The sequence below is a fragment of the Varanus komodoensis genome, unplaced genomic scaffold (genome assembly GCF_004798865.1).
Source record: "Varanus komodoensis strain SLA01 unplaced genomic scaffold, ASM479886v1 scaffold52, whole genome shotgun sequence".
Taxonomy (NCBI): Eukaryota; Metazoa; Chordata; class Lepidosauria; order Squamata; family Varanidae; genus Varanus; species Varanus komodoensis.
The window spans coordinates 5557556-5580657 of NW_025336114.1; the positions used below are offsets into that span (position 1 = coordinate 5557556).

The 23102-nt window shown below is 44.2% G+C and overlaps 1 protein-coding gene across 2 annotated transcripts; it reads right to left on the reverse strand.

Annotated features, from left to right (window-relative positions):
* Positions 1–3294: 3294 nt before the first annotated feature.
* Positions 3295–20478, reverse strand: LOC123032007 (arginyl aminopeptidase). Of its 2 annotated transcripts, none has more exons than XM_044447592.1 (11): positions 19995–20478; positions 16795–16935; positions 15595–15743; positions 14232–14348; positions 13167–13402; positions 11686–11799; positions 10358–10470; positions 9284–9392; positions 6300–6524; positions 5619–5761; positions 3295–3848 (listed from the first exon to the last, which is right to left on the reverse strand). In XM_044447592.1, exons 1-11 carry the CDS (start codon positions 20391–20393, stop codon positions 3684–3686), a joined length of 1911 nt encoding a protein of 636 aa, XP_044303527.1. In that variant the 5' UTR covers positions 20394–20478; the 3' UTR covers positions 3295–3683. The 2 variants fall into 2 exon arrangements, with proteins under 2 accessions (XP_044303527.1, XP_044303528.1); XM_044447593.1 differs by lacking the exon at positions 16795–16935 and adding an exon at positions 16984–17124.
* Positions 20479–23102: the final 2624 nt, after the last annotated feature.

Sequence of the window (23102 nt, forward strand, 5' to 3'; positions counted from 1 at the left end):
ATGCATATGTTTTGATCACCTAGCCCCAATGATCAACTGGGCACTGTGTCCTGCACCACCTGAAGTTTCTGAACCGCATTCTGAGGCAGCCCCATGTGGACTGTCTTACAGTAGTAGAATATCAGTATAATCAGGCCTCAAATAATTCTGACCAGCAATACTTTTGCCAGACTGCTGGCAAATTAAATGATACCAGCAGCATTGCCAGTAGTGGCTGGTACCCATAGTGCTAGTGGGGTGGAAGTCAGGTACTAATTACATCTAGTTTGCAACCCAACCTCTTCCCTTGCCGAATTTAGGTACACTTAAGCAAAGCATTTCTATTAATGAAACTAAAGAAGAGCGCATTACCTTGATTCATAAGCATGGGCACTATCACACTTGTTTCTGTTTTAGGAGGTAAGGTGTGTGGCCACTACCACCTGTTGCATCCATCACTACTCTCCAGTGAAATGCAGAGAATTGCAAAAAATCCTGGGAGGCCTCATTATGGCAATAAAGGATTGTTTGGGTCCCATCTCAACATATTAAGCACTCTGTTGTGCTCACTCTTGTCTGGAAGAAGAACAGGACAACTCACTGCAGAAGGGGAAACTGAACCAAATTTACTGTAAGATTATGCTTGCAAAACTCTGTGTGAAAGAGAGAGATGGCGGGGGGAGGTGAAAGAAGGAAGAAAGAAGACGGGGAACTACACAGTGTAACACGGAATTGTACATAGTATAACAGAGTTTTTAATCGAGCGGCAGCCCATTGCACAAGAAGAAACAGAGATCGTGATTGCAAAGGAGAACTGGTCTTTTATTCCAACAGAGCACTCACTTGCCTGGAACAGTAGCAAAACCCAGCATAAAAATACAAACCAAGGCAACAAGATAAATGTAAACCCTAGGAGTGCAAATTGGAGGATTTGCATGGAGCGTATCCCTGACTCAGAACACCACCAAAAAGTACTTATTTGGGCTCACATTGCTCTGCTCCACCAACAAGCCTTTACAAAGCATCCAAAATACACAGATTTATATAAGCAAGAACCTCCATAACTACGCACTCAGACAGCATGAAGCAGCATAATACATAGAAAAAATCAGTTTACACTTGTCTGTTCACAAATAAGAACTAGATTACTCAGGAATAATCCGGTGCACACAATAACTGAGCATCCAAAATCCACATTTTTACATGAATATCCCAATAAGCACCGCCTCTCTGTGTCTTCTGGGAAGTATGAATGAGAAACAGAATAATGGTGTAATAGGAATGTTCACTCACAAGTAAGGATTGGATTATTCAGGAATAGGTGTGAGCAGTGAGTTTGGAGCATCCAAAATCCAGCTATTTACATATTCACACAACATCCCCCAAAGGGCAAAGACTGGAAATCTAAAAGAGGCAAGGGGCTCCCACAACTCCTTCCCCACCACCCAAATAGTAAAAAGCAAACCCAGCATACCTGCTGCCCATTGCTGCTTTCCCTGTAATCTCTGGATTATCACAGAATCAAATTTAGAACATGAATGTATGCACACACCTCTTTGACTTTCACCTCTCAGTTTTCATGTGGACATTGTCATAGTACATATGCTAATTAAATAACGAAGGGAGGAGGAAACACCCATCCATCATTAAGCAATGTTCATTCAGTTGCACTGTGAAGATGCACGGAAAATGGAGAGAACTCATTTCTTAGTTAAAAATACGTTTGCAAAGTTGAGTAGTAAAAGGCGATTAACTGGATATTTTTCTTCCACTCACTTAGATCTCAATCTCCTTGGTCTCCTGATTGCCTACTCCCCTCCTTCAGAAAATGACCATATAAGGCATCCAGGCAGGTTTGTCATCATTGGTGCTCTGCTGCTTCAAGAGGAATGACTAAGCCTGCATGTGTGGCACTTGTGCAGAATTAAACCCAGGAAGCCAGAGAGGTTCCTGGACAGGTGGCAACAATCAGAAGAGGAGCCATCAGGCCAGTGGAGCAGCAGATGCAGCAGACTTGACAGCGAAGAAAAACAGGCGTTTGGGGCTTGCCACCCTGCCTCTACTTCAGCCCTTCTAGATAGCATTGACTCTAGGAGAATGTCGGGAGGGGGGTCAACTTTGTTTTGCACATTTTTCACCTTGTACCTATATCTGCTGTGCATCCTCCAGGTGTAATGGAATCTGCTCTAAAACTACTCATGAATCCCCATCCATAGGAGTAAGTTTTCCCAGCTGTAGTACCTTTGTCTTCCCTGGATGACATTTCAGTTCGAATGCCTTCAGCCATCCCAGAGCTGCCTCCATCAGCTGTTCAGTGTTTCTGCATCCTTCATAGGCCTAGTAAGTGGCAATGAGAGGAAATGAGTGTGTGGAAAGAAGATGTCATCCACATCTTGGGGGTACATCAGCTGAAACCACCAGATGATTTTTCTCAGTATATCTGAGTTAAAAAAGGATGGCGGTCAAGATGGGACCTGTAGCACCTACAAGGCCAACAGCCACGGTTAGAATACGAATCTTCCAGTGCCACCTTCCATCCCGGTTCCTTCAGAAAGAAATGCAGCCATCATAACAGCAGCGCTTTTGCATTTGAATTTATGTTATACATTTATGTTTTATTGTATGTAAACCACCATGTGAGATTTGCATTAACAATGCAGGGTAGATGTGTGTAAAACATAAAGGAAAAAGTTATTAGCCAATGACTAGCCAACCTAGCGGTCAGGATGGCTCTGTAAGCATCTCTATATGGGATTGGGTGGCCAGACTTGCTCAGTGGAAGAGCCACATGCAGTACACGTCAGATGTTTGAAGGCTGCAAGCGGGTGCCTGCAGGTGGTGGCAGCAGGCAGTGAGTCACAAAATAAACTCAGTGCCACCTGTGGCTTGTGAGTGTTGGCCAGCCCTGTTGTAGAGTAACTGTGTCAACAAGATAACAGATATGCCAATATGAATGGCTGAATGCAGTGACCTGGTTCACATGATCAAGAGGTTAAGTGAACCAGAGTTCCTCATTTTTCCTTCCCATGCACATCACTTGCATGTTGGTAATTATGCATGATCAGCATAATTACCCAGCTTAAGCACAGCTTACCATGTCACATGAACACATGCGTGGGTGGCTTGTTGCCAAGGCCAGGTTCATATGACACAAGTAATGCTGCTGGGTGCAATTACTCTAATGCCCCATGGTACACAACTGGTATTTGTGGGGAAAGGAGATAAGCCACCATAGTTTGTTTCTCCTGTGATCATGCAAACCCAGCCCCTGGGTAAGAGCTACAAGTGGCTGATAAAAATTCAACAAATGCATTGAAAAGTGATTACTGTTGTTTATTGAAAAATAGCAAACATTTTACTAGTGCATGTAATTCAGTTTCACATTTTGGAAACATATACATAGAAATCTTTTGTATATAATTGTTTGTTTACATTTATAAACTTTAAACAAGAAAAGAAAATGTTTAACCAGCATGTTTTCCATGAGGTATCTTCACTTTTTGGGAGGTTTCATAGTTTTCCAGCATAGAAAATTGTTTTAATTTTGCAGGACTCCAAAGACTGTGGGACTTGTCTACTACCTCATGAACCCTGGAATTAGGGTTTGAAAACAAGCATTCTTTTTGCCCACTCAGCTGCCCACATTACATACAAACATTTGCTGAAGCTCTGAAAGACACTGCTTTGGTATTATGTCTGTCCTCTTAGTTGCTATCACTCTTCAAGCCCAAGATCTTTTTGACATAGTTCTGCACGTTCACATGGAGTTGTGAAGCAGTGGCGGAGAAGGTCTCCACCGCCAGTGCCCGGGAAGTCTCTGAACCACTCATCATGGCTCGGTAGATGGGAAGTGTATATTTCTGCTTTCCCTGCAATATAAACATAGAATAGTTCACTTTAAAATCTGTAGCATTCAACAACATTCTGGAAAGAAAGCCAAGAAATCCTTTTCCAAAACTGATCACAAGACATTCTGGTTGGGTAACATTTCTAATTACAACGTTTCTAATTTTAATCATCATTCATTTTTTCAGTATACAGAAGATCAGGTCTGAATTTGGGAAGTGGCCAGGACTGAGTCTATTTGGAAATGATCTTGGGAGAGGCAAAGATCACAAGGTGCATGTTGCAAAAACTCAACAAGTTGCTGCACGAAGTTTCTTTTGAACTGGATCCAGATTTAGTTATCTTTGAGTGCACAGAGTGAAATCAACTTGACTCCAATTAGTCATAAGCATCTTAAGTCTCAATGCTTTTGTTTTAAGATCCGATCCTCTGCACAGATGAGGTGCAAACATATGTAAAACAATAAAAGCACCAATACCTAGAACTTCTAGGAAGCCCAGCCTGAGCTCACAGATGAGCTCTCCACCCCACCCCAGCGCTAACCTTTGGAATGCTCAATACTGGGCTAGGCAGTCCTGCTGGCACAAAGAGGGAGGAAAATTGGGAATGTCAAGTGGTTCAAACTCCTGTAGTTCAGGTTGGTGAGATCACAGCATGCCAGTGCCTCTCTTTAGAACTGGCCTGCCGACTGCTCATTTTCTGAATAAGGGATGCTCTTCTGCAGGGATCTTCCTGCGTGCTGCTCCTCAGATCTTGGGTTTTTATCCTGGTGCCGGAACCTTTATAGGAATAGTCCCAGCCCTCTCCTGTTGTCCTCATTGGGATCCGCCAGTTGAGACACAAAATGCCAAATGAATAACAGCAGCAAGGCATCAAGCACAGAGGCAGTTGCAGTCTGGTACAATTCCCGGTGTGTTCTGAAGAACTCTTTTATCATGGGAAATGTTCATAGTCATTAATCAAGGCAACACAACATGTCCTGCTGCAGCACACCAAAACTGTGGCATGGCATTTGTCCAAAGCAGCTTTAATTGAGGGATATGCACATTTTGCCATGATAAACACACTGAATTGTACCAACCTGTGCAGTTGCATTTGTGATTGAGATCCAGCAACACTCCTTTATTCACTTTTCAAAGATCTTGCAAAACTTCTTAATCAATGCTGTCAAGCATCCTTTCTAAGTGGACTGTTTTAAGGATCACAATTAGTCATTCTAGTCTACTGTTTAACAAAGGCTTAAGTTACGTTGTGCAAAAAAATGAATACATTCCTTGCTCAAACCAGTGGAAGTAGCATTCAAAATAACTTATGTTTCTTGTTAGAATAATTGTCTTCTGTTTGGCAGCAAGAGGTGGATTCAGCACCAAGCCAGCATTAATACACTTCATTTTATTCTTGCAGTCCTGATGGTACTATGATTTAAGTGAATTTAAAATGGAATTGGTCTTTTTCTTTCCTCTTTTTGAAGGATCCAGATTGGCGGATAGTATTTATTTTTGTTTTGTTTTTTCTCTTAACTCTTCCAGAATGCAGAAGCAATTGTGGAACATGGAATGGCAATTGAGAGGGGGTTGGAAGAAAGAGATGCTAGTTGAGTGTTTACAATTGAATACAGTCTGGTTGCCTAAATGGAGAAAAAGGAGGCTGAAAGATCATAAAGCCTAGGTATAAAATTACTTAAAGGCAGGACTGCACACACCTTCCAACTAAGGAAAGGCAATTCATTGGATGAAAGCTACCAGATTAGCATGTCTAGGAACCTTCAACAAGAAGACACATCAACCACAAACCTGGCTGTGAAGGAAATATTTTACTTTGCCAAACTCAGCCTCATGATTGTTCTTGAGGAGAATCTGACACCAACGAAGTTGAAGCTCTGCATTCTGTGCTTTGGAGATGTTGGGGTACAAGGCACTCATCTTCTCAATGTTCCCTTAAAAAAAAAAAAGGGTAACTCAAGTCAGTTCTTGCCCCCATAAAGTACAAGAATTTTGCATCACAAAACTAAGCAGTAGCATGATCCTTTGGTCACTCCTTTCTTGGAATGGTGCGCCTGCTAATCCTTTATATATCTGAGCTGTGCATAAGAGTGTCACAGACCATGTCTCTCATTTTGAGGGACTTTGGCTCCCTGTCTGCATGTTTCCCTTCTGTAATATTATTCATTTATAAATCTGTCAGTTTGTTAAGGTGCCAACAGGATCTGTGTGTGTGTTTGCTATAACGGACTGATGTAGTTATCCCTGTGGAAGCTATTCCTTTTTAAGACCACAGGCACAGGAAAGATTTCTGGCACCCACACACACAAGAGCCCCCACCACACCCACACACACTTAAAAAGACACGTTACTCAACCACATGTTCTGAATTCTCATTCCTGGAGTTATCAGTTTGCTTTCTGCTAAGTCAGCATCCATCCCACTTTTAATACTGCTGCGATTATTCTTTCAGCACAGTAGAGAAAAACTCACCATCTGGTAAGGGGGACTTCTCCAAGATCTTATCGAGAAAGTAGACCAGCTGGTATGTTTTCCAGGCAGAGATATCTACTGATTTGATGGCACTCATATTGAGGTCAGCAGATGCCCACAGTTCTGCCAGTTGCATAGCTGGCTTCATTAGCTGCTTCCCGGGTGACAAGTCAGGTAGGTATGGGGGCCAGCCAGGCACATTCAGCCACCGATCAAACTCATAACCTGCCACAGGAACAAGTGGGGGCAGGAGAGAGGAAAAACAGAGAAGCCTGCTTGAATCAATAGCAGGAGTTGGCTACTGAAGATTTATATAGCACATTTCAATTGCCCAAACACTTCACATAACCTCTGCAGAGTGCTGCACGATAGGGGAGAAGCATCATGGTCTCTGGCGAGGAGCAGAAGAAAGGAAAGGGGGAGCGGCTTCCTTCTCTCATCAGTGACACTCATTTGAAGCAGAGGCATCCAGCTTGCAGTCTACCCTAGTACCTTATGTGAGAGCATGTCCCTGGAACTGGATTGCTAAAGAACCCAATGCCACCACCAGTCTATTGTTTCTGCAATTAACTGACTCATGCAGAGATCCAGGGAAAAGTGTGCTTTGATTTGTTAATGAAAGGAACGGGTAGGACTGGTTCCATTCCTCCAGCTGTTTCTCCAGCAAGGAAGCTGTCTTTGAGGAGAGATGGAGCTGAAGAAACAGGAGCAAGATCAATCCAAGGGGGAGAGGAGAAAGGACGTTGCTTAGGCAATGCAGAAAGTGTAAGAGCCAGTATGGCCTGGTGGTTATGGTGCTGGACTGGGAAGTTGGACAATCCAGGTTGCAGGACCCACTTGGCCCTGAAGCTCAGTTGGAGACTTCGGTTCAGTAACTCACTCTCAGTCTGATCTAACTCACTGGGTGGTTGTTATGAGGATAAAATGGAGCGGAGGAGGTCTGCATGAGCCACCTTGAGTTCCTGGCGACAGGAAAAAAGGAAGGATATGAGTGTAATAGGAGGAGGAGGAGGAGGCAGCGGCAGGAAATGCCTTCAGCCCCAGGGCGCTGCAGTGTGGGCAAATTCCAGCAGTGGAGGAGACCTAAGGCAAAGGAGTGGAACCAAAGGTAACAAGGGTGGGACCACAATACAACAATGCCAACATGCTGCAGCTTAAAGCTCTTGTTGGCAGTAACTGAATCTCAGAAGAGGCACCTGACTTTTCAGAATGATGGGGTGGGATGGAACTGCACAAGAGCAGAGCAACCAGCCAACCGTCACTGGTGAGCCAAAGGCGGTGTGGCCCTCTGGGGAAATGCAGAGGGTCACACTGGGACCCCCAGAGGCTCCCCAGGCCTAGCATGTGACCCTCATGGGGAAGGGAGCACCGTCAGGATGGGGCACAGAATATGGCTCGTCCTGTCCAGCCTGACTCCTTCCCTTCTGCAACCATTACAGGATCTCCACTCCTCCTGCTGGGCCAAGCACTAGGCCACCAATCCTGTGTGCATATACCTACACTTGTATATACACATTATTATTTCTATATTGCTCCACAGCCAAAACTCTCTGAGCAGTTAGGCATACCTTGAATTCTAACCTAATAGCAGGTCAAAGGATTCTGACTTAAATGAAGGGGATTATTTTCATTAAACAAACATGACAGGATCAAGATCTAGGCCTGCCTCACTACCACTTCCGAGGGAATCTCAGTGGCAGCAACAAGGAGAGCATCGCCTTTTGAGTGGTGCTCTCCACCCTCGTCCCCCCCCCCCCCCCAGTTATGGAACAAGCTCCCCACTGAGGTCAGGCTAAGGCTGTCCTCTAAGACAGCGCATTGAGGCAGCATCAATATTATCTTGGGGGATTGTGTAAGCTGCTTAACGGGCCCTGTCATTTACTTTGTGTAAGCTACTGAGCGTTAAAAATTGATTTAATTTTTTATTGTAAATGTTGTGCTGTAATTTTTATGATGTTTTTATTGTTATCTGTATTTTGTATTGTATATGCTGTTGTGAACTGCTCAGGAATCTTTGACTACTGGGCAGAACCGAAATCTTATGATTAAGATTATAACAGTACAGTTTGAAGAAATGGGGTGGCCTCATTGCTTTCACTGCATTTTACAAGATTTCAATCCGATCTGCCTCGGCCTCGCTTAGGGCACATGTATACATTATGCTCATTGAATCAAGGCACTCTATGCTCCTGCCAACACCTGTGATAATGGCAAGGGTCTACATGTTATACACAGGACAGACACTAAGGGTAGTGTTTTGCAGGCAGAAATTCCCAGGCTCAACCCCCAGCCTCTCCAGGTAAGCCTGGCAAAATTTCTGCCTAAGTTCTGGAAACCTGCAGGTGGCCACTGTCAACAGTACTGGGCTGAGACTGTTTCTTACATCTCTTTAAGTTTTCTGGGACACAAGCTATGTTTTTCAACTAGCCCTTTATTATAAACCTTAGTGTTATTTGCTAACCATACGCCAGCCTTTTAAAAGTTGCAGGAGCTTTGCTACTTTTACCCTTTAGAAAAGGAAGACAAGGTGTGTATTTCAAGAATGTAACCTCAGTAGCAATTGCAGGGAAGAGCAGGTGGAGTAAGCAGAAATGCAGCGCAGAGCAAGTGAAAGTAAGGTAGCAGAAAGCAGCATACAAGCATGGAGCTTATTGGATTGTGGGATGGCACAGGAGAAGATCAGCTGGCAGGTTATGTTCACAACCACCTTGACTGCTGTGAAGAATTGCTGCTCAAAGCTTTATGCCATGATGCTTCTGCAGTGGTTCTACCTGGCTAGTATCTTCCTGGAGATGTTTTTTGAAGATACAGCTTCATAAAGATATGTAGACCATGGGTTTGGTTCTATCAAACCAATGTAAGCATCTCAAGAGGTATCTTAGGAGAACTGAAGAGACTTCACCTGCTCATGAGTGAACCACCTCTAAAGTTACAGGCTGGGCCCAGAGAATATAGAAGTTTTAAGTATATGCAGTATTGCAGACCTGGAATTTTGTCCACGCCTTGTTTCTTCAGTTCTGGAAAATACTTCAAATAGAACTCCAGAGCATCATCGGCTGTGATGCTCTGAAATTTGAACTCATTCACATACGCCTGTGGGAGAGAAGAGAGAGACTGGTCTGAGTTATGCTGTGTTCTGCATGGTGCATGGCACATTTCAACTCTCCTTTGCCAAGATATTGTGAGACTCTCTTGTTCCAAAGTGTATCAGCTCAACTTCAGCCTACATCATTGGATACTCCATGGCATAAAAATGTGATTTATAAATAAATACATTTTTAAAAATCCTGCTGCTCCAGTCTGAGCAAACTACACTGGGGAAGTGGAACAGATAGTTAATCAGTTTTAGTATATGTGTTGCCAAAGTGGAGAATAAGAAGCCAGGATTACCGTTTGTCCTTAGTCTTGGCCCTTCTGTTATCAACCAGATGCCTTTGGGAAGACTCGGAGCAGGACATGGGAGCAATGGTACCCTCTTTCTCAGTAACTGTTCCCCAGTAAGTGGATTTCAGAAGGAAGCTACTTCTGAAGCTGATTGTCATAAAAATCCATCATGACTAGTAGCTATTGATAGCTCCTGAGAATCTCCTTAATACCTTTTAAAGGTTGATGGGCTATCATCACCGCATCTTGTGGCAACTAATTCCATCATTTTATCTATGTGCTATGTGTAAAGGAACGTCCTTTTGTCTATCCCACCACTCAAACTTCATTGAATGACCCCAGTTTCAGTATTAGGAGAGGACTGTCCACTTATCTACATTATACATAATTTTATGCACTTCAATTAGTTTCCCTACTTACTTGTCTATTTCCTTAAGCTGAAGAGCTCAAACACTGTAACCTTTCTTTATTGGGGAGCCCCTTGATCGTTTTGGTTGTGCTTTTTTGCACCTTTCCTAGCTGCACAGTATCTCGTTTGCTGTGCTGCAATCAGAATTGCATATAGTATTCAAAATGTGGATGCAAAGAAACATTCTTTGTAAGCACACATTTGGGCAAAATTTTCCCCACAACCTGCATGTAGCACAGACAAGTCCCAAACTGACATACAATACCTGCAGGAAAGCATCAAACTTGCTCTGGTCTCCCACAAGATGGGCAAGATAAGACACAAAACAATAACCCTTTTCATAAGGGGTTTCATTATAGGTGTCCTCAGGATCAATTCCTAGTAGGAAAAAATACACAGGCTGAGATTGACAACACACCGATTACCACGGTATTGAAAGAAACAATCAGATCCAAAACTTTAGCATGCTTGATGCTGACAATCTCCCATTTTGTGCCCTTGCAACTGCTTCCCTTGGGTTACAAATGGGGAAATGACTAAGCATTAACTACTTTCCTGAGAGGCCATCCAGAAATTCTAGATCTAAACACAGAATTAGTGCTACATCAAGGATGTTTAACCTCTTTCAGCATGAAGGCCAAATTCAATTTCAGAGAAGTTTTTGGAGATGAGGCCAAAGATGAACAAAAATGCAAATATAGTTTAAAGGTCTTACTTCCACTAACTAAAACTGAGGAGAAGCATTTCAATCTTTCAGATTTGTAAAAATGTGTAAAAGCCATAAATGACCAGTGGCTGAAAGAAAAGGGGCATGGCCATCTGACAAACCCCAAAGAGCCTGAGTGGGATCCTGGCAGGCCTGATTTGGCCTGTAGGCCTGGAGTTTCATACTCTTCATTCAGTTCTGCAGATGACACCAGCTTTACAGCCCATAATTCTCACAAAGTAGGCTGCTCCTAATATAGTGGTTATGGTGGGGATGAGAAGAATTGGTTGCCTGCCTTTCAGAACTAGTACTGATCTTTTCCTCTTTGTTTGGGAAGCTGGATTCCCACATGACCACATGACCAAATTCCTAGGCTCAAGTGTCGTGAGGTCGTAACTCACGTCCCCAATTACTCACACAGATGCAGGCAATAAAAACCTTTAAAGATTCTAAAGACCTTTATTTCAGACGACGGCAAGATTTATGTTTATGACAGAGAGTGTAGGAGCTACTGCAGAGAGCTCCAAGCAACACAGTTGCCCCCCTCCTTTCTGACCTGAGATTTGTCACGTGGACCTCAGTCTCCTCATACGTCCCTCTCCACGGGGGTTGGACAAACTTCTTTCTCTCCTTCTCTGTTCTAATTGGTCTAAGCGTCGAAGTCTCCGCCTGAGTTGGGCACATTCCATGACAACCGACTCCCCTTCCTGATTTCCGGGAACTCTCTCAAAAACTTGAGTCAGGTGGAGGGGGGGACTGTTTGTGCCGTGGGCACCAAGTATAAATCTCCCTGCTCTAATGCCTGATCCTCGCTGGGGGCTTCTGGCCCTCTTTCGCGTGCTAACGCCTCCCCTGAGTTGTTAGGCACGGCATCAAGAAGGTCTGACCTGGCTCTATTTGCACCCTGAGTTTGTTGAGAGGATGATCTTCCCCAGTATTGTCCATGTGTTGACGAAGCAAAGCCCTCCCTGTTGCAGCTTCTAAGGAGGTGTAAGCGGCACCTAGTTTCAGGGAACAAGCAGAAGGAGCAAATGAGCTATTTATTGAAGCGTCTGGCAAAAGATACAGAATGACATTCAACGGCTTCCTTGACACTCTGCGGTTCAGTCAGCAGTATTCAAAAGTTCATTTGGAAACCAGCATCACAGTTACTGCGGGGAACCTGCAGGTCAAGGAAGATTCCTCTGAAAATATAACAAAAACAAAAGGAACCCCCCTCCCCATACACACATATTTCACTATTCAAAAGAACATCTTACCATTCCTCAAGCTGCAAGTCTGACATTCAGCTTAAGTCCACAGGGGAAGAATGGGGCACATACAGTCCTCTTGTAAGATTGTATCACTTAATAAATTCATACAAAGGACTGTTTCACATAAGGGTTTCTATAAGCCACAGAAAAGAAACATGCCAAAGAAAAGACCTTTGGCTTTACTTGCACAAGAAATCCCTCAAGCTCATCCAAGACTGTATAAACCTGAAAGAACTGAGCAGGACATATACTACTAGAGGCATAAATATGTGAGCAGAATTGTGCTGGATCAAAAGAAAAGCCTCTCTAGTCCAGCATTCTGTTCCTGCTGTGGCCGACCAGTTACTTAAGAAGGAATGCAACAGCATAGTCCCGCTTATACTCCTCAGCAACCCTCACTGAGAGGTGCACTGCAACAGCAGAAGTTCAGCAGCAGAATCTGCGCAATAACAACAAGACAACTTAATCTCCTCTTTTTGATATAGCCAAGTGGGAACCAAAACCAAGCTCTTCCATGTTCCAGTCCAGCATTCTAACTACTATGCCACACTGGGCAGCCTTTGCACCAGTCAGCATGTATTTCCGATGTTCTCTATCTACTCCATGCCATCTGACAAGAAGGCACTTCAGGTGTGCAGCCAAACTGCCTCCTGTCAGGCCTTCCTCGGACTGGATGGTGAAATCAACTGATGTGGCCTCCTCACCCACTGACATCACCCTCACTGTTTTGCCTTTTCCTATGTTGAGAAAGGCCTGGAGCTTCTCCCAGTGCTGGCTGAGTTCCCACTGCCTAGGTCCCTGCTGCACGAAGGTTTGAGCAGGTTTGCGAGAAGCCACGGATATTCAGAAATACAAACAAAAGGAAAACAAATTCTTGGAGGGTAACCCTCAAAACAGCCCAGTCATGAGGATTATGGCTATTGTACAGTATATTGGCAAATGTGGGGGGAAAAATCAAACTGGGAAGGGAGGCTGGGTGGGGGTAGCTAAAGGAGAATGGTTGGTATGCTGAACAGCAGGACTTATACTGCAACATTTTGTTGCAGGTCCCATTGAACTGCTATGAATAAGCACAGTAGAAGCATCCATGTGGATGTCTATAGTGGGCTACTCACCATAGAGTTCGGTGGAGATCCTCCTCTGCGCATACATGGTGAAGCCCTCATTCAGCCAGAACTCACCCCAGTGGGCATTAGTAACTAGATTTCCAAACCAGCTATGTGAGATCTCATGGATAATCACATCAGCCAGGGAACGATCGCCAGCCAACAGGCATGGAGTCACAAAGGTGATGCAGGGATTCTCCATGCCCCCAAAAGGGAAAGATGGTGGCATAAACAGAACATCATACCTGTCAAACACAAAAAAGTATCAGCATAAAGACCATGTTGGTTATGGCACTCACAGCAAGAATTCCTAGGAGCACAAGAAGCTGTCTTATACCAAGTCATCCAGCCCAGTGTTTGGGTGGCGGTGGCAGCAGCAGTGATTGCAGCTCCCTGGCAGGTTTCCCCATCATTTCCTGCCTGACCCTTCTTAAAACTGGAGATATCAAGAAGAAAAAGGGGGATTTTCTGAAGGGAAAGCCATGTGCTGAACTGCTAAGCTCTCCGCAAAGGGTGAAGTATGAATCAAGAAGCAAACATCTGAATGTGCTGGTGTATACAGAGTCATACTATTGGTCCTTCAAATGTAATATTCAGCCTTCTCCAACCTGGTATCCCCCACATGTCAGAAGGCAACTCCCAGGCTGGCTGGGATGTATGGAAGCTGTAGCTGAAAATATCTGGAGGGCACCAGGCTGCAGAAAGCTGATCTAGGCTGATTATTAATGACCCTCCAGGGTGGAGGACAGTGGACTTTCATCATTCAAGCTGGAAACAGCAGGAATTGAACTCTGGACTTTCTCCATACAAAACACGTACCCAATCAAGTGAGTGACAGGCCTTTCTTTAAGTAAAAGTTTAAGGGAAAGGGAAAGGCATTTCTCTGCAAAATATGGAATTGGGGTGTCAGTGTGAGTGGTCTCTTTATGGGAATTCTTCCCTCTTTCATAGCTACAACAAGAAGTTATGCAGCAGGAGGAAAACCATGACTTATTTATTTTTCATTTATTTACTATATCACAATATGGCTTCCCATTTTAAAAAATAACCCCCAAGCAGTTTGCAGCTATTTACCTTCCCCACACATATGGCCCAAAAAGCTTCTCCCCAGTAGTAAGAAATTCTTCAATCACACCATTGTATTCTTTCTTTGCAGCGTCAATCAGGCAGGGCTCAGCCCACACATGACTCCTAGCAGGGGGAGGAAAAAGGCAGGAATTCTGTAAAAGGTGCAAGAAAACATTCATAGTCATATACACAGTGATGTGCAAGACATTAACTCTGGCTTGTAAATAGTCTCTCACATCATTGCTCAGTGTAAGTAAGGACATATTCTGCACTGGATATGAAGAAACTGAGCTGCTCTGGCAGTTGAGGGATAGGGTTCTTTTTGCTTGAATATTATGTCTCCAGCCCATGAAAAAGGGAAAATATTAAAATTACAGCAACCATTAAGATGAGTTAGTAAACAATGGTTTCCAAAAGAAAGGAAAAAAATGGGCAATGAACATTTAAAGGTGTCTCTGTTGCAGGAATGACCCTCTAGGTGTTGTTGAACAGCAATTACTGTGAGCTCCAGCTGGCATGTCCAAGGGTCAGGGATGATGGGATCTGAAAGCCTAGACAGAGTTGTATTACTACTTGCACTGTATCTTTATTATCTTTAACCCTCTTGTGAAACAATCTGAATCACAAAGAGCAAGGGTTCATTCTTTGCAAGCAAGAATGTACAATCATAACTTGCAGCTGGAGGATAGTATTCTGGGATCTATGCAATCTAAACAGGCATAGCAATACATGCATTCAGCCCTCCTCCAACCAAATTCCACAGTAAACAGGATACTGGGAGGATTGTGCTTTAAGAGGCTCATAGATTTAGATAAATCTAGTTTTCTCTGCTTGGGTCTACTTCATTCAAGGTACAATCCTATGAATGAAAGGAGTCCTAAAACTACCAGTATCGCCCAGCTAACCAGTGTCCCTAGTCGTGGTGGCTATATGGTATTGGAAGCTGTATGCCTCCATATATCAGTTACTGGGGAACAAGAGCAAGAAGATGCACTGCTGTACTATTTGTGGGCTTCTCACAAGCATCTGGATGGCCATTCTGGGATCAGAATGCTAGACTGTGTGTGTCTTTTGCCTGCTTTGCCAAGACTCTTCTTGTTCTTATGATGCTGCTTATCAGCTCCTCCTCACAGAAACAGGCATAGCCAGTGCAGTCCTTCCAGCTTTTAGCAAAAGCCTCTTTGATTACCTTACCTTATTTATTGTGTGCTTTAATTCCAGATGAGTTTTACCGATGGTTTTCACTTTTGATGGCCTCATGGTAAACCCCTTTGGATATTTTGTGTGTGTATCAGAGAAGCAAGTAATAGGCCTAGAGAGCCAGAAACTGATGTGCCAGTTCGTCTTTATCCTTGCAGCAGCTCCTTACCTTGGTCCCACTTCTGCGGAAACTATGTCACCAACAACCAGGGCAACCAAATAGGATGGAATGGGATGAGGCATCTTGAAGAAGAAAGTGTCGTCCTTCTGCTTCTCCTGGGTGATGGCACTCATCACCGCTGTGAAACCCTCAGGGACCTAATGAAAAAAGAAAGTAATGCCAGTGGTATAGCAGAAAGGAACACTCACGATAGCGATACCTCATCTTGCCTTGTGAAGAGGACCTGTGACAGTCACTTTTTCCATTCATGGATTCTTGCCACAAAGGAGATGGAGAGAGAGAAACCCAGTAGCATTATTTTACTGCAGCATAAAGTATGCATTATTGGTACCAACCTTCTCCAACCTGGTGCTCTCCAGATGTTTTCGACTACAACTTCCAGCATTTTGCTGGCTGGGATTAAAGGGAGTTATAGTCTAAAATGTTTCAAAGGCACTGGGTGGGGAAAGGTTGTTCAATACAATATGCCTAAACAGTATGGATTTATTTATTAATTTCACTTAATATAACAACATATATAATGGTATAGTAGATAAGTAAACTAAAATGTTATATCTGTGCAAACCTAAGGGTCTCTGCGTACAAAAGAGAAGTATGAATGTGTTCCACACAGAGACTGATCTTTATTTGGGCAGTCCTCAGAATCAAGGTGCTGTGCTGTTATTAGAAAAGAGGTTGCAACTGTAGGTTCACAATGCACCAAGCACGCGGTAGTGAGCAGTCACTGGAAGGGAGGGTTTCCCAGAACTCCATGCATGTCACCAGGGCTGGCCCTTTCATTAGGCAGAGTGAGGCGGCTGCCTCATGCAGCAGTTGCTGGTGGCAGTGGGGTTACAGGGAGCCTCGACATGGTGGCGTAGAACTGGCAAGTGTGCCTGACTTCTGCCTTCAGGTGTGGCGGAAGATGCTGTTCAACTGAAGAAAGATTGTAGTGCCAGTTTATTTGGCTTCTGTATAAGGAAATGGGAGAAGCCCCATCATCCTCTTCACCTCAGGCAGCAGGGAGTCCTGAGCCATTGCTGATGCCCCTTTGAGTTCCGGGATGTATTATAAATGGAATAAATATATGGTTTGGAAGTCTTTGCTGCAATATGTTCAAACAGGTAGGACATCTCTCCCTTCTTACAGTGCCCCATGGAACTTATATCATCAGCTGTTCTGCTTCCTTAGAGTAAGGGAGTAGCTTACCTTGACAATAGCTGAGTATGTACTTTTAACTGCAGGGGTGTCAAAGCAAGGGAAAAAGGATCTGTTCAGGACAGCTTGGCCTTGAGTGTACATATAGGGCTTCTGCTTCCCTGCAGTCTGCTGAGGACTGAGCCAACACACCTGACAAAAGACAAAAGACAGCCTTCTATCAGCAATGGGAAACTTTACCTGGATGAGTGCAGAATATGTGCTCTTGACAGCAGGGGTGTGAAAGCCTGGGAAAAACGACCTGTTGAGCACAGGAAAGCCAGAGGTGTAAAGAAGTGGTCCCTTCTTCTGGGATGTTTGATAAGAATCCAGACAGGATATCTACAAGAGCAGGTTACAGGATCAAACTTTTGGGCACTTTTGATTTCCCCCTGAAATCTATTATCTAAGCTAAAAAAAGAGAGATTTTTTTTGTTTAACCACCCAGAGAGCTTCAGCTATTGGGTGGTATGAAAATGAAATAAATAAGCAAACCTTTCCGGTCCAGTAGCCACCAAAGCAAAGTGAGGATCATTCTAGCACAGTCCTCCCCATCTGGTACCCCTGACCCACCCAGCGTGTTGCCCAGAACCCCCATGATCCCACAACCTCCTACTGGCTAGGATAATGGAAGCTGAAGTCCAACATAGCTGGAGGGAGGGCACAGTGTTGGAAGGCAGCCCAGGTTGCTCCTGACACCTGGAATAAGCTGGGAGTTGCAGTAAAAATAACTTGGTAGAGAGGGAAATCCTTCTGTTCTCCTTAGGTCAAGAGATATGCATTATGCTCCACCCACACCCCAAAATCCTTGGGGATTTTCGACGGTGGGATGCTTTGTAAAATCCAAATCCTCACGTCTTCAAGACAGCTGCTGTGAATTCTTTCTAGAAGAACAGTGAGTTAATGAGTTGATCATGCACACATCCCACACTCAGACTTCCACAAGTCCCAGGCTTTCAAGTACATTTATGCAAATTAGAAGTGCATAGGCAGAAGATTCATTGGTTTTTCTCTATGAGTCCTGATAGCTGAAGCTCTCTGGGTGGTTCACAACAATTAATCCAATACAAAAGACAAAATAACAATACAAAGTGAACACAACTTCGCTTCAAGGGTATTAGCACATCTTTTAAAGAAAGGTTTTCTAGCAGAAACTTTAGGTCTCTAAGCAGAGTCTAACAAAAATGGGTACAGAAGCAACGAAACTGAACAAAATGCAAAAAGAGACGTATTCTCAAAAGTGCCAAATGGAAACTTCTGCATTTAATCCCTGCATTTAGTGAGTGATAATCTTATAAAATGCAAATAATGAAAGCAACAAAACCATCCTAAGATAGCCACCATCTTTGCAAGCTGGCTTAGCTTGTTTTCAGAATTTGAAAGATTCTTTTATAAGATTGTCCTGATGATGGAGCTGTCCAACTTTTTGCTTTGCAACAAGAAGCTACTATGGGGAAATTTTCCCATGAAGCTTCCTGTCATGGCAGTGCCGGCCATTTCAAATACTTGGAGTGTGCTGCTGGTATGCCTTAGATTCTCAATATGTAGTAGCAAGGCAAGGGTGGGTTCTTGGGGTGAATAACAAACCAATGAGACCCTATGGGCTGTTTCCAGGTTGTGGGTCACTTGTCAACCACCCCAGCTGATCCTTGCTGGGTTTTCAGGTAATGAAAAGCTACAACATGCCTCTGTTGTGCTGCACAGTGCAAAGTCCTGCCAAGGAATGTACCCAAGGTTGCTTCTCCTCATCTTTGTCTCTGAAATACATGGGACTTCAGGGAGTTTCCCTCAGGCATCTTTGAGAATATGTTCTCTTTTTGCATGTTGTTCAAGCAGTCTAGACACAGTCTATCCACAGTCTGGACCCTGGGTCCACAGATATCAGAATGCACGTTTCATCATCCCTGACTATTGTCCACGTAGTCTAAATGGCTATTGTCCCTAAACGGCTTGGGACCAGGATACCTAAAGGAATGCCTTCTTCCCTATTTGCCCTCCCACCACCTGAGATTGGCAGCAGAAGCCCTCCTCCGGGAACCCTCTGTGAAAGATACTAGGAGACAGAGTACCCAGAGGAGGGCCTTCTCTGCAGTGGTGCCCCGTCTGTGGAATGTGCTCCCCAGAGAGGTCTGCCTGGTGCCGTCATTATATGTTTTTCTGCACCAGGTTAAGATCTTTTTATTTAATCAATATTTTAACAAGTGTTAATATTTAATTTTATTGCCATATTTTAATTGCAGCCAGAGTGGATCATTAATTTATTTATGTTATACTATTATGTATAGAATTTTATTTGTGTAAGCCATCCTGAGGCTCTTGCAAAGGACGGCATACAAGTATCTTAAGTAGATAGATAGATAGATAGATAGATAGATAGATAGATAGTCTGGGGATGAGAGGAACTGTATTCTGACATCACCTGTGGACCCAAGGTTAGAAAAGGCTAGTCTACAGAATTCCCTTACATCCCAAATCTGTATTTGGCTCAACAGTATAAGGTCAACTTCAGCTGCATATAACCTGGCTGGGAACACACCAATCAAAACAATGTGAGGAGGGCTTGCACAACACAACAACCTGCACTTGGCACAGACCATGCAGTGTGGCTTGCTCACTCCAGGGCTCATGATGCAGCCAAAAGACAAATGGGCACATTGTGGGTTTGTGCTCATGTTCTCCCACCTTGGTCATCCCATGGGGATCCTGGGGGACTCAATAGAGTACCAAGGTTTCCCTCCTCATCATTTTGAGTGTTCCCTGCCTTGCCTTTGCACTTTTAACTTAAAAGCCACAGTGAGTTATGCACCATGGTGGACTAGTGCATGAATGAGTCAATAACATTTTGTAGAAGACACTTGGCTAAATGAGTGCTCTTATACATTGGAATGATCCAAACTTTACATTGGGGCACAAACCATCAGTTCCTTATTTTTTTCTATGCATGTTGGCTATTACTGCTTCAGAGCACTGTGTTTGACAAAACTCTGAGCACACAGAAAGCATGAAAGAGATTGAGCATTAAGAAATGAGGATTTCCAGTTATCTTTGACGCCGTAACGGACGCTCCGAGCAAGCGTAGAGGAGCCCTTCCACCCCTGCTGTTAGCGGGCAGAGCCTGAACCTTGAACACTTGGCCCGCCAGCACCCAGGTGAGGAAGTGGGACTAGAGCCGTCCCGTCTCCTCCGCCTCCGTCCCGCGCTCCCTCACTCACCCCGGGGCCTCCTCCAGCTCGGTAGGCGATCTCCAGCACGACCGTGTCTCCGCACGTCAGAGGCTCGGGCAGGGTGATGTGCAGCGCCGAGCCGTAGCTGGCAAAAGGGCGCTCCTGAAAGGCGAGAGGGCGCAACGCCTCGGACTCCACGCGTGCCTCTGCTTGCTCGCAGGGGCTGCCCGGCGGCGCCAGCCCGGCGCTTTCCACCTCCACGCTGGGGTGCGAGTCCAGGACCAGCTCGCTGGCGCGGTCCCGCAAGCACGTCAGCTCCAGGCGGACTGAGCCCCGCAAGTGCCCGGAGCCCGCCGGCTCGAAGGCCACGCACAGCACCAGGTGCAAGTGCCGCAGCTGGAAGGAGTCGGCGCTGCAGGCAGACGCTGCGTCCCGCTGGGCCGCCATGACTCGCGCCTCCAGGAAGGAAAGGGGGAAGCAGGGAGCGCGCGAGAGAAGCGCCGAAGCCTGCAAGAGGTGAGCTCAGCTCAGATTGCCGGCAAACGTCTGTCAAACCGGTCGAGGTTCAGGGAAAGGCGGGCGAGGTCCGGCCCACGGGGCGGAGCCGCGCTCGGAAAGTGCTTTGCTGACAGTTTCTTTGTCTCAAGACCGGATTTCCTGGTTGCATTTGCTGCTGTGGCGGCGCCCTTCTTTCGTAGTTGTAGTAAAAGCCGCTTACGTATAAGGAATAGTGGAGCCCTGGCTGGACCAGGACTTTTCGCTTTCTCAGTTAAAAACATGATAGTCCCCTCTGGCCCCAGTTTATGGAGAGAAGCTGACCAGAGTTGAATCTTGCTTCAAGACTAGCATCCGTCCACCACTGCAATAACGTACTGCAATACGTTGGGGCAATACGTTAGTGTAGGTAGCCTTTCCCAGCTTGGTGTCCTCCAGATGTGTTGGACTACAGCACCCAGCATCCCCTAGCCAATACAGTCCAACACCTCAGTCTGCCTAATGGTAGGTTGGCCCTGTAAGGAGGAGTGATTTGGCAGCCAGCCTTCTTCCTCCTTGAGGAAGTGGTGCAGTAGTTAGAGCATTGGACTAGGACTGGGAGGCCCGAATTCAAATCCCCACTCCACAAAGCTCAGTGGGCAACACTGGGACAATCACTATCTGCATGTTGATTGGGTCAGACTAACCTGCCTCAGAGAGCTCTGAGGATAAAATGGGAGAGTGGGGTAGAGCCGTCTACGCCAGTCAGAGTTCCTTGGGAGAAAGGTAGCCTATGGAGTGGTATACAAGTACTTAAAATTAAATAAAACAATAAATATGCTCTTTCAAATTTGCATCATGTATAAAAAGCGAGTTTATTTAATTCTTACATTTAAAAAGAAATTGCTCTGCAACTGGATCATATTAGGAAGGATAAATACGTTGTCCAATATTATTTCCCTCATCTTGCAGATGGAGTGATATATATGTCTGCATGAGATTCAGGCATATTGTAGCCATACTGTCAGCAAGGCATATTATTGTCCCATATTGCAAGATGTGTGCGTAAGAGCAGAAGAAGAGCTCCACTGGAGCACAAGCAGGATACGAGCACAATAGCACCTTCCCGATCATGTTCCCCAACAACTGATAGAGCTGCATGGCTTCTGGTATTGGCAGTAATTAATAGCCATCAAGACTAGTATAGCTTTAGTGATAACCTTATCCTCCATGGATATGTCTAATGCCCCTTTGAAGTCATCCAGATTGATGGCCATTAATGTTATCTTTTGGTAACATATGCCATAGTTTATACCCTGTGTGAAAAGTACCTTTTTTGTTTTGTTTCTCATGACTCTTTCAACATTTCACTTCATTGGATAAAACTGGCTGTTCGTTTCACAAGAGAAGGGGAAGCGGTATCCCCATCCATGATCTTCACAATATGCATCAGTGTATATAACTATATCATGCCTTTCTTACCCTTTTTTCTAAGCTAAAACTCTCAATAGTCTAATGTTTCCTCATAAAGGATTTATTCCATCACCTTGATCATTTTGCTTACTCTTTTTGTCACCTTTTCCAGTTCTGAAATACTCATTTTCAGGGTGTAGTGACCAAAATTGTACATAGCATTTCAAATGTGGATTCATCATATATTTGTGTAAAGACAGTAGGAGATTGGCTGCTTTATTTCAGATACTGTCTTGCTGATTCCCAGCATAGGAATTCATATTTTCCACAGCAGCCACCTACTAGATCGACCCATGAAGACATTCACCACAACCCTTCCTGATCACACTGCCAGCTCAGAACTACATCAGAGTATATTTGAAAATACTCTATTTTGCTCAACTGTGCATCATTTTACACTTGCTAATGCTGAACTGCATTTCCCTTTTAATGCAAATAAGTAAGGGCTAAACAAATAAATAAGGCACAATATTTGATTCTCCAATTTTCAGAAATAGACTTCATAGATTTATGAAGTCCTGAGAATGGATGTTTGAGCACTAAATTGCTACTGATTTATCCATAAAGTGAAATCCAAGTGGTAAAAGCTCTGAGCAATTTCATCTGCAGTAAGGAGAATGTTCCTTTCTCCTGAATGTTGCAAAGAATTACTAATTATAACATCCCTTGAATGTATTGCAGCCTTCCCAACAGGCTGACCCCACAAGATGTGTTTGACTGCATCTCCCAACATTCCCAGTCAGTATGGCAGCTGTCTTGGGCTTATGGGAATTGCAGTCCCAGATTGCAGAAGGCTGTTTTAGTGGAAAAAGTATTGCATTCCTCAGTTTATTTCTTAAAACTGCATCAGCATCATGCTTGCATTTAATGCTTTGGACCTAAATCAGGTAGAGTGTTTGCAGATTTTCACTGGTTCCTAACCTAAAGCAAACATAATGCTTTTTAAAGCACAGATTTGTTTTTGAGATCTTATTGCATTGCTCTTCCAAGTAACATGTAATTGAATCGCTCAGATCTCTGAAATATTGTATCAAATAAAATGAGTTCCAGTGCTATATGTGTCTATTCCAGAGCTAGTTTCATAGAGTTCAATAGGACATATTTCCAAGTCAGGGAATACACATGACAGCCTTAGGTTATAAAGTCTTTAAGGCAGCACAACAAAAACACATGGGAAGAACTCTCCTCATCCTAGCTTGGGCTCTAGGA